Here is an 11912-nt window from a genome sequence, read left to right on the forward strand (position 1 = left end):
AAAAAAAAAAAAAAAAAAAAAAAAAAAAAAAAGGAGCAGTCTGGCCAGGCATGGTGGTGCATGCCTGTAATCCCAGTACTTTGGGAAGCTGAGGTGGATGGATCTGAGGCCAGGAGTTAGAGACCAGCCTGGCCAACATAACAAAACCCCGTCTATTCCAAAAATACAAAAGTTAGCCAGGCGTGGTGGTGCCCACCTGTTGTCCCAGCTACTCAGGAGGCTGAGGCACAAGAAGTGCTTGAACCTGGGAGGTGGATGCTGCAGTGAACCGAGATCATACCACTACACTCCAGCCTGGACGACAGAGCAAGACTCTGCCTCCAAAAAAATAAAATAAATACATAAATAAATAAAGCACCCTAAGAGGGAGGGGAGAAGGAAACCCAGAGTTCTGCCAGTGCCTGGTATATGTCCCTGCAGGGCCACTTCCTCTCTCTCAGAGCCTGTTTTCTCATATGTAAAATGGGATACGTCATTTCAAAGTTATATAATGTCATAAGGATTAATGTCACACACCACTATAGCTTCACTGAGCAGTACAGGACAAGAAGGCATCCCCTTCCTGCTGTGTGTCCCCTAATGTAACTGGACACAGCCGTTCCACTCAGCTGTCCTTGCTGGCAACGGCCTTCCTACCTGCTTCCCCACCATAACCCACTGTCTGTTTGGAGTAGAGATTTTCCCTTTCACTTTGCCAACACACAGAAGTCCATTTCAAAACGAATTCCCATTCCTTGAAGGTCATTTCTGAAAAACCCCACTCCTGGTACCAATTACTGAAGAAGCCCAAAAGCTTTGGTTGTAAGAACAATTCTGTACTTGGATTTCTCTGCAAGGCATATCAGCACATATGTGGCATTCAGATTGTGTTAGCTATGGTGTTGATGGTGTTGGACACACATGGTGGCAGCAATAGGATTTATTATTCTAATAAAAATTCACATTTGAACTACCATTTATTGGGAAGCATTGAGGTGTGACAGCATCATGGTGAAGACCATGGGCTTTGAAGCCAGGCTTCCCAGGCTTCCCAGGCTTAAATCCTGACTCTACCACCTACCAGCTATGAACTTTGAGCAGGTGACTACAGGTATACTGATCTCAGTTTTCTTTTGTGGAAAACAGGGATAAATATGTTGCTAACCTCATGTAGTGCCTGGCAGGCTTAAATAACCTGACCCCTATAAAGTACTGAGCTATCTGGTATGTAATCATCCCTCAAGATATGTTTGTTATTATCTTCCACATGTGATTTACCTTCTGCATTCCTTCAGACTACTATAAGAGAGAAGAACTGATTTTTCCTACTTGGGAAATGGGAAGTGTAAGGTTCAGAGTGGTTAAGATATGTTCCCAAGGCCACACAGCAAGCGTGATTTAAACCCTCACCTGCCTAACTGTGTCATGCAGGGTCCCTGCTTCCTTGACCATCTCTGAGCATTTTGCAGGACCTTGGTGTTACCTCACATATTGTGTTCTCTTACAGAGAGGCAGCAAAGTCTAGTGATTAAGAGAATAAAATCTGGAGACAGACTGCTGGATTCAAATCTCAGATCTGTCATTTGTTACTTGTAAAACTTTAAACAAATCACTGAATCTCTCTGTGTCTCAGTTTCCTCATCTTTAAAATGGTTATGTAGAAATACTGGGCTGGGCACAGTGGCCACATCTGTAATCACAGCACTTTGGGAGGCCAAGGTGGGAAGATTGCTTGAGGCCAGGAGTTCAAGACCAGCCTGGGCAACATAGCAAGACCTCATCTCTACAAAAAAAATTTAAAAGTTAGCCAGGTGTGATAGCAAGTACCTGTAGTCCCAGCCTCTTGGGAGGCTGAGGTGAGAGGATTGCTTGAGCCCAGGAATTCGAGGGTGCAGTGAGCTATGATCATGCCACTGCACTCCAGCCTGAGTAACAGAGATTCCATCTCTTAAAAAAAAATACAATACTTACCTTGTAGAGTTGTAGAACATATATTAAGTAATACGTGCAAAGTGCCTGGCACTTGCGATTGCACGGACAATTGCATGGCAAATATGAAGGGTTAACTGTTCGGGGACAGCAGAGGGAGGAGGTACTGTGACCCCATCCTGACCCCCACCTCTGTCCTCATTCTCTCCAGACATCTCCGTGAGCCTGCTGTCGGTCATCGTGACATTCTGTGGCATTGTCCTTCTGGGTGTCTCTCTCTTCGTGTCCTGGAAGTTGTGCTGGGTGCCCTGGCGGGACAAGGGAGGCTCGGCAGTAGGTGGTGGCCCCCTGCGCAAAGACCTAGGCCCTGGTGTCGGGCTGGCAGGCCTGGTAGGCGGCGGCGGGCACCACCTGGGTGCTGGCCTGGGTGGCCATCCTCTGCTGGGCGGCCCACACCACCATGCCCACACTGCCCACCATCCACCCTTTGCTGAGCTGCTGGAGCCAGGCAGCCTGGGGGGTTCTGACACCCCTGAGCCCTCCTACTTGGACATGGACTCGTATCCAGAGGCTGCAGCAGCTGCAGTGGTCGCTGGGGTCAAACCGAGCCAAACATCCCCTGAGCTGCCCTCCGAGGGGGGAGCAGGCTCTGGGTTGCTCCTGCTGCCCCCCAGTGGTGGGGGCTTGCCCAGTGCCCAGTCACATCAGCAGGTCACAAGCCTGGCACCCACCACCAGGTGAGAGAGGATACTGGGCTGGGGGTCCACTCTGAACTTCTGCTCCTCCTCTGTGTCTCTTTCCCATCTATGGTTCTTATGAGTTCGGGATTTGGAGGGGAATCGGGGTATTGACTCTTGGATCTTAGGGAAAGAGGAGGGTGGGGCCCTAGACTCCTGGATCTGAGGGAGGTTGGGGCTATGGGGTCTAGACCCCTTGGACCCGAAGGAGTAGATGACTGGGGGCCTGAATTCCTGGGTCCAGAGGGAGGAGACTGGGGACAGGACTTCAGGACAGGTAAGTAGAGGAGAATGAGGTTGGATCCCCAAGTCCCTGTGGCACAAGGCAATTCACCCCCTTTCACTCTAAGCCAGGATTGGTAGTGGGACCTGGAGTTCCTTCATTCATTATTCCTCAATATACCTGTAAATGTATATTGAGCACTAACATAAACTAGGCCTGAGCGGGGTGTTAGGAAAACACCGGACTCTGCCCACCTGTTACTCACAGTGCAGAGGAGGCGGCCCCCAGACTGGCTGTCCTGGTGTAGCTGGGCTGGTGAGGCAGGAAAACGGCTCAGGGGACCACAGCTGGGAGAAGGCTGGAAGCTTCCTGGAGGTGGAGGTGTCTCAGCTGAGACCCGCAGGCTGAGGGAGAGTTAGGCAAAGAGGCAGGGCTGTGACCTGGGCATTCCAGGTGAAGGGAGCGGCCCAGGGAAAGACAAGAGGAGAACAAGATCATAGTGCATTGTGGGGACAGCCCACACCAAGGGGACAGCCAGAGCACCATGCCTTAGTCACCAAGGCATGAGAATAAGTTTGAAAAAAAGAAAACTTCAGGCCGGGCACAGTGGCTCATGCCTGTAATCCCAGCACTTTGGGAGGCCAAGGTGGCCAGATAACTTGAGGTCAGGAGTTTGACACCAGCCTGGCCAATATGGTGAAACCCCGTCTCTACTAAAAATACAAAAAATAATAATAGCCGGACGTGGTGGTATGTGTCTGTAATCCCAGCTACTCAGGAGGCTGAGACAGGAGAATCTCTTGAACCCAGGAGCCAAGATTGCACACTCTACTCCAGCCTGGGCGGCAGAGCGAGACTCCATCTCAAAAAAAAAAAAAAGAAAAGAAAAGAAAAAAGAAAACTTGAGAGATGTGGCTACGGACACCAGACCACACGGGGCTTTGAGTGCCAGGCTGAGGCTCTGGGACTTTGCCCTGAGGGCACTGAAGGGCCATGGGAGGGCTGTGAGCAGGGGAGGGGCAGAGTCAGCTCTGCGTGTAGAAGGAACCCTGTGGGGCCACATGGGGTGGGCTGGAGGGAGACACTGGAGGCTGAGAGTTCAGGAGAGCACAAGGCCTGAGCTGTGACCAGGACAGTGGGGATAGAGAGGAGAGACGGCCGGGGAGATTAAGAGAAGGGCAGAAGAGGGTTCAAGGAAGGTCTGTGTTACGTGGGGCGTCGGGGGTCCATGGAGAAGCATCCTGGGTCACCAGCTTGAGGTCCAAAGGAGGTTACTGATAGCTGGTGCATTCACAGGTATGGGCTGGAGCTAGCTTTGAAATGGGGAGAATGAGACTGGGTGTGGTGGCTCATGCCTGTAATCCTAGCACTTTGGGAGGCCGAGGCAGGCGGATCATCTGAGGTCAGGAGTTTGAGACCAGCCTGACCAACATGGTGAAACTCTGTCTCTGCTAAAAATATAAAAATTAGCCAGGTATGGTGGCACACACCTGTACTCCCAGTTACTTGGGAGGCTGAGGCAGGAGAACTACTTGAATCTGGGAGGCAGAGATTGCAGTGAGCCGAGATCATGCCTTTGCACTCCAGCCTGGGCGAGAAGAGCAAAACTCTGTCTCAAAAAAGAAGGAAAGAAAGAAGAAAGGGAGGGAATGCCCCCAGATATCAATGGGGAAACTGAGGCTCAGAGAGCCCAGTGGCTCCCTCAAGCTCACACAGTGAGCAAAGGAGGGGACTTGTGGCCACCTGGCTGGGGGACGGAGGGAAAGGCAGGGAGGAATCTCTCAGGTCTCTGCATGCAAAGATCAGAGTCACTGAACTCACCTTGGTCTCCCCCACCCCCTACAGGTACCCAGCCCTGCCCCGACCCCTCACCCAGCAGACTCTGACCTCCCAGCCGGACCCCAACAGTGAGGAGCGGCCACCCGCCCTGCCCTTACCCCTGCCTGGCGGCGAGGAAAAAGCCAAACTCATTGGGCAGATTAAGCCCGAGCTGTACCAGGGGACTGGCCCTGGTGGCCGGCGGGGCGGGGGGGCCCCAGGCTCCGGAGAAGCAGGCACAGGGGCACCCTGTGGCCGCATCAGCTTCGCCCTGCGGTACCTCTATGGCTCAGACCAGCTGGTGGTGAGGATCCTGCAGGCCCTGGACCTCCCTGCCAAGGACTCCAACGGCTTCTCAGACCCCTACGTCAAGATCTACCTGCTGCCTGACCGCAAGAAAAAATTTCAGACCAAGGTCTGGAGCAGCAGGCTGGACACCGGGGTCCCACAGACAGGGAGCTAGGAGTCTAGACTCCTGGGTCTGAGGGAGGAGAGGCTGGGGGTCTGGACTCCTGGGCCTGAGGGAGGAGCTGGGGTCTGGACCACTGGGTCTGAGGAAGCAGCAGCTGGGGGCCTGGACTCCTGGGTCTGAGGGAGGAGGGGCTGGGGGGCCTGGACTCCTGGGTCTGAGGGAGGAGGGCTGGGCCTGGACTCCTGGGTCTGAGGGAGGAGGGGCTGGGCCTGGACTCCTGGGTCTGAGGGAGGAGGTGCTGGGCCTGGACTCCTGGGTCTGAGGGAGGAGGGGCCGGGGTCCTGGACTCCTGGATCCTGTGGAGGAGGGGCTTATGGGCACGGTGTCTGTCTCCTGTCACCCACCACCACCAGGTGCACAGGAAGACCCTGAACCCCGTCTTCAATGAGACGTTTCAATTCTCGGTGCCCCTGGCCGAGCTGGCCCAACGCAAACTGCACTTCAGCGTCTATGACTTTGACCGCTTCTCGCGGCACGACCTCATCGGCCAGGTGGTGCTGGACAACCTCCTGGAGCTGGCCGAGCAGCCCCCTGACCGCCCGCTCTGGAGGGACATCGTGGAGGGCGGCTCGGTCAGTGGCCCCTCCCCTGACCTTCCCCTTCCCAGGGCCCTGAGCGCCCCCAGGTTGCAAGTCCCCTGCCTTCAGACTTCATAACTTCCTCACTTCTTGTCCCTGCATTTTTCTGTTAAAATGAATCACACTGGGGAAGATTGCAAATTTACAGGCAAGAATAGAGAATGGGCTGGGCGTCATGGCTCGTGCCTGTAATCCCAGCACTTTGGGAGGCTGAGGCGGGCAGATCACTTGAGGTTGGGAGTTCAAGAGCAGCCTGGCCAACATGGAGAAGCCCCATCTCTACTAAAAATACAAAAATTAGCCAGGCGTGTTGGCACATGCCTGTAATCCCAGACACTCGGGAGGGAGAATCGCTTGAACCCAGGAAGTAGAGGTTGCTGTGAGCAGAGATCATGCCATTGCACTCCAGCCTGGGCAACAAGAGTGAAACTCTGTCTCAAAAACAAAACAAAACAAAAAACAACAGAGAATGATACGATAGACACCCTTCCTCTCCTCGACGTCTCCAAATATTAGCATCAGGCCTGGATCCGATTTTCCAGCCTCCCACCCCCTTTGCCATCGGATGCCTTCCTGCCTCAACCCCATGACTTCTCCCCTCTCACCCCAGACTTCTGACCTTCCAACTCCCTGACTTTGCAAGTTCTGGACTTCTAGAAGCCCCAGTCCCTGTCTCATCTCTGAACTTCTGAATTTTCCCAACCCCTGACGTGGGAACTCTTTCATATTCTGACCCTCTGTTTTTTCATGGTCCCTGCCCAAATCCTGATAGCCTGATCCCCCAGGCCTCCGCCATCCTGGGATCCCCAATATCCAGACACTCCCCAATTCTCCCAGCATCCAGATTACAGGGCGCAATGGCCCCTTCCTTATTCCTTATGAGCCCTGCCCTCTGGCACCTCGTTGTCCCTGTACCTCCAATCCCTCCCCAGCCCCACTCTTAGGTGTTTCTTGTGTGTGTGTCCTGAGCTCTTCTGCCTCAACAAACCTCAGCTCCTCAACTCTACAGCGCCCCCACTCCAATCTGACCTGTGGATTTTCCAACATTCCAGCTCTCTGCCAATCTGGGGTAGCTGTGTGTGTGTTGTGGGGAGCGTGGCCTTCATATCAGGAGAGGACTAGATCTCCTCAAGGTCCTTTCCTTCTCTGAGCCTCAGTTTCCCCATCTGTCCAATGACAGATGTCCAGTTGAGCTGGGTGCCTATAGCTCTTCCTGTAGGTTTCTTCATGGTGCTCCCCCCAGTCTTCCTGCTTGGCCCCCCAAGCCCAGCCTTTGGGATTGAAGTGCCCAGTTCCAAGGTCCCTGTTCCCAGGGCCCCGTGGGTTCCACCAGCTCCTACTCCCAGTCATCAGCCGTGACAGCCCCATGCCAGGGCCTTCTCTCTGTATCCATGGTGGCCTCATTCTTGTGCTCATTCTTCTCATTTTCTCTCTCCATCATCATCACTTGACGTTTTCCTCAGTCATTCCACTGATTCGTATATTCTCTCTCTCTCTCTCTCTCTCTCTCTCTCTCTCTCTTTTTTAAGACAGAGTCTCCCTCTGTCACCCAGGCTGGAGTACAGTAGTGCAATCTTAGCTCACTGCAACCTCCACCTCCTGGGTTCAAGTGATTCTCCTACATCAGCCTCCCAAGTAGCTGGGATTATAGGCATGCACCACCACACCTGGCTAATTTTTGTATTTTTAGTAGAAATGGGGTTTTGCCATGTTGGCCAGCCTGGTCTCGAACTCCTGAGCTCAAGTTATCCGCCTACCTCAGCCTCCCAAACTGCTGGGATTACAGGCATCAGCCACTGCACCCAGCTTTCATTCATTTCTTCAACCACTGTTTTTTCAGGAGCAGGGCCTGGGGACACCAGACAACCCTCGGCAGCTCCAGGTCTAGGTGGCTGGGCCTTGTGTCAGGGGCTAGGGTTATGGGGAGGCACAGGAGGAGCTCTGCAGGGCTGTAGGGGAGCTGGGAGCTTGTGGAACGAGGGGAGGCTCAAAGGCCAAGGAGGAGATAGAGGGAAGAATGTTCTGGCAGAGGGGCAGCCTGGACAGAGGACCTGAGGGGAGTGGTGGGGAGTCCAGGGCCCTGGGCTGGCGCAGTTGGGAGGCTGCAGGGCTGGGCCGGGTTGGTCAAAGCTCCCAGCTAGCTCCAGCATGGCTCCAGCCTGTGTGTCAGGGGTGGGGGCGGTCCTGGAAACTTCAGTGGAGGTTGGTGAGTCTGCCCTCTCTCAGGCTGGTGTGTGTGTGTCTCTGCTTGGTCTTTGTCCCACTCTGTCTGAGTCTCTCTCTGTCTCTCTCTCTTTCGGTGCAGGGACTAGGGTGTCTACGTCTAGGTTTCTCTCTCACTCTCTGGTCTCTGTCCCTCCACTGTAATTCTAGGTACCTATCACTGTCCCTGGCTCTTTATACACCCCAACCCACTGTCTGTCCCGCTCTCTCTCCGGACCTCTGTCTCTCTCTGGGTCTTTCTCTCTCTATATATCTCTCTCTCTCTCTCTCTAGGTCTCTGTACTCCCTCTCTCTAGGTCTCTATCTCTCTGTCTCTGGGTCTCTGTCCCCCTCTCTCTCTGGGTCTCTGTCTGCCTCTGGGCCTCTGTCCCTCTGACTTTATTTTTTTTTATTTTTTATTTTTTGAGACGGAGTCTGGCTCTGTCGCCCAGGCTGGAGTGCAGTGGCCGGATCTCAGCTCACTGCAAACTCCGCCTCCCGGGTTTACGCCATTCTCCTGCCTCAGCCTCCCGAGTAGCTGGGATTACAGGCGCCCGCCACCTCGCCCGGCTAGTTTTTTGTATTTTTTAGTAGAGACGGGGTTTCACCGTGTTAGCCAGGATGGTCTCGATCTCCTGACCTCGTGATCCACCCGTCTCGGCCTCCCAAAGTGCTGGGATTACAGGCTTGAGCCACCGCACCCGGCCCCCTCTGACTTTAGAACTTTGCCTGTAGGTCTATCTTTCCAGCTGCATCCCTCAGTGTTTTGACTTCTCTCTCAGTCTATTTCTCTCTGTGTTTTCTTTCTCTCTCACCTTCTCTCTCTCTCCCCTCACTCATGCTTCTTCCAATCTTCCCTACAGAACAAATAGGCTTTGACGGTCATGGGCAGCTGTGGCCAGGGAGTTACTGGGTCTTGGCCCAGAGTCAGATTGTTAAGTGGATGGGAGGCCTGAGCCCGGATGTCAGGGTGGAGAGCGGGAGGCTCCAATGGGAGAGAAAATCAGGGAGAGTTGAAGACGGGCGGAGGCAAGATATCACTGACCTTTTCCCCAACTGCAGGAAAAGGCAGATCTTGGGGAGCTCAACTTCTCACTCTGCTACCTCCCCACGGCCGGGCGCCTCACCGTGACCATCATCAAAGCCTCTAACCTCAAAGCGATGGACCTCACTGGCTTCTCAGGTGAGGATCCTGGGTCTGAGGGAGGAGGGGCCGGGGGCCTGGACTCCTGGGTCTGAGGGAGGAGGGTCGGGGGGCCTGGACTCCGGGGTCTGAGGGAGGAGGACCTGGCGTCTGGACTCCTGGGCCTGAGGGAGGAGGGGCCGGGGGCCTGGACTCCTGGGCCTGAGGGAGGAGGGGCTGGGGGGCTGGGGTCCCGGACCTCTGAGTCTGAGGGAGGAGGGGCTCGGGTACTGGGGTCTTGGACCCCTAGGTCTGAGGGAGGGAATCTTTGTTCCTTGCTTCGTTGCTGTTCCCAGACCCCTACGTGAAGGCCTCTCTGATCAGCGAGGGGCGGCGTCTGAAGAAGCGGAAAACCTCCATCAAGAAGAACACGCTGAACCCCACCTATAATGAGGCGCTGGTGTTCGACGTGGCCCCCGAGAGCGTGGAGAACGTGGGGCTCAGCATCGCCGTGGTGGACTACGACTGGTGAGGGGCGCGGCCGGGCGGGGGCCGGCAGGAGGGCTGGGGTGGGGACAGGCCCTCCCACCGCCCTCCTCTGGTCTTTACCGACCCCAACCCCCAGCATCGGGCACAACGAGGTGATCGGCGTCTGCCGCGTGGGCCCTGACGCTGCCGACCCGCACGGCCGCGAGCACTGGGCGGAGATGCTGGCCAACCCCCGCAAGCCCGTGGAGCACTGGCATCAGCTAGTGGAGGTGAGTGGGGTCCCACACCGACCCCTGACAAGCACCCGTGCGCCCTCGGCCCCATCATCCATGCAATGAACGCCCTGCATGGTTATGAGCCACAAAGCCAGGCATCCTCGGTTTCAATCGCTGCTGTGCCAACTTTAGCTGTGTGGCTTAGAGCCAGTTACCCAAGCGCTCCGTGCCTCAGTTTACCCACTAGGAAATGGGACTGTTGATAGCACCTTCTGTTAGGATAGAGGTGAGACGTGCTGAGTTAAACGTTCTGTAAGTGGTCGCTGCTGTTGTTACCCAGGAGGCTAAGTTGAAAATAGAGGGGGCCAGGCGCAGTGGCTCACGCCTGTAATCCCAGCACTTTGGGAGGCCGAGGCGGGTGGATCACCTGAGGTCAGGAGTTCGAGACCAGCCTGACCAACATGGAGAAACCCCTGTCTCTACTAAAAATACAAAATTAGTTGGGTGTGGTGGCACGTGCCTGTAATCCCAGCTACTTGGGAGGCTAAGGCAGGAAAATCACTTGAACCTGGGAGGTAGGTGGAGGTTGTGGTGAGCTGAGATGGCACCATTGCACTCCAGCCTGGGCAACAAGAGTGAAACTCTATCTCAACAATAACAACAACAACAACAACAACAAAAGAAGACGACGAAAGAAAGAGAGAAAAAGAGGAAGGAAGGAGGGAGGGAGGGAAGGAAGGAAGGAAGGAAGAAAGGAAGGAAAGAAGGAAGGAAGGAAGGAAAAGAGAAAAAGAAAGAAAGAAAGAAAGAGAAAGAGAAAGAAAGAAAGAAAAAGAAAACAGAGGAGAAACTGGGTGAGAAGATGGAGTGGGGTTTTTATTTGTTTTGGTTTGTGTTGTGTTAAGAGCAGGCTGTGAAAATTACTTGGTCGTAGCATACTGAGTGGACATTTTTTTTTTTTTTAATGGGGCTAGGTGAGGTGACTCACACCTGTAATCCCAGCACTTTGGGAGGCTGAAGTGGGAGGATCACTTGACCCCAGGAGTTCAAGGCTAGCCTGGCCAACATGGCGAAACCCTGTCTCTACTAAAAATGCCAAAAGCAGCTGGGTGTGGTGGCGGGCGCCTGTAATCCCAGCTATTCGGGAGGCTGAGGCAGGAGAATCATTTGAACCCAGGAAGTGGAGGTTGCAGTGAGCCAAGATCGTGCCATTGCACTCCAGTCTGGGCGACAGAGCAAGACTCAGTCAAAAAAAAAAAAAGTCATTTAAGATCATCACTTGATCAGGAGAAATAATCAGACATGGCCATTCTCTCAGTAGAAAACAAGAAGAGCAAACAAGTAGATTTAGAAAGTGTTATTGATAGATTTGCCTCCATTAAAAGCCAGGAAAGTCAAATTATTCAAATTTCGTCTAGGGTATATATAAAAGATTTAAATGTAAAATAACGTTGTGAATTTCAACATATTTACTCTTCATTTTTCAGTATTTTTCAGCTAGTTTAGCATTCCGGGAAAAATAAATTTAGAAAAAATATATAAAAACTTGGGCAGAGCACAGTGGCTCATACCTGTAATCCCAGCACAGGCCTTGGGAGCCAAGGCGGGTGGATCACTTGAGCCTGGGAGTTTGAGACTAATCTGGGCAACATGGGAAAGCCTGTCTCTACAAAAATAATTTAGGAATTAGCTAGGCATGGTGGTGTGTACCTGTAGTCCCATCTACTCGGGAGGCTGAGGCAGGAGGATCCCTTGAGCCCAGGAGTTTGTTACTGCAGTGAGCTATGATCTCACCACCACACTCCAGCCTGGGCAATGGAGCAAGAACCCCTCTCCTTAAAAAAAAAAAAAAAAAAAAGCAAGTATATAGGGGCACATACATTTCCTCTGGAATAGCAGTCTAATGTGGCATGAGACTGGCCCTTTTTAAAAATTTGATATTTGCCGGGCGCAGTGGCTCAAGCCTGTAATCCCAGCACTTTGGGAGGCTGAGACGGGCGGATCACGAGGTCAGGAGATCGAGACCATCCTGGCTAATACGGTGAAACCCCGTCTCTACTAAAAAAAATACAAAAAACTAGCCGGGCGAGGTGGCGGGCGCCTGTAGTCCCAGCTACTCGGGAGGCTGAGGCAGGACAATGGCGTAA

At 53.5% G+C, this 11912-nt stretch overlaps 1 protein-coding gene across 3 annotated transcripts in view; it reads left to right on the plus strand.

The window, feature by feature from the left end:
• SYT3 (synaptotagmin 3) overlaps positions 1 to 11912 on the plus strand; it is a 19798-nt gene that overhangs the window by 5445 nt on the left and 2441 nt on the right. For all 3 annotated transcript variants that reach the window (XM_023182602.3, XM_023182604.2, XM_023182603.2), the window contains 6 exons: positions 2120 to 2645; positions 4714 to 5101; positions 5512 to 5730; positions 9001 to 9121; positions 9418 to 9589; positions 9687 to 9819. In XM_023182602.3, the coding sequence (XP_023038370.1) occupies positions 2120 to 2645; positions 4714 to 5101; positions 5512 to 5730; positions 9001 to 9121; positions 9418 to 9589; positions 9687 to 9819 (1559 nt within the window). The remainder of the gene's footprint in view (positions 1 to 2119; positions 2646 to 4713; positions 5102 to 5511; positions 5731 to 9000; positions 9122 to 9417; positions 9590 to 9686; positions 9820 to 11912) is intronic.

Source organism: Piliocolobus tephrosceles, chromosome 21 (genome assembly GCF_002776525.5).
Source record: "Piliocolobus tephrosceles isolate RC106 chromosome 21, ASM277652v3, whole genome shotgun sequence".
In the NCBI taxonomy this organism is placed as follows: domain Eukaryota; kingdom Metazoa; phylum Chordata; class Mammalia; order Primates; family Cercopithecidae; genus Piliocolobus; species Piliocolobus tephrosceles.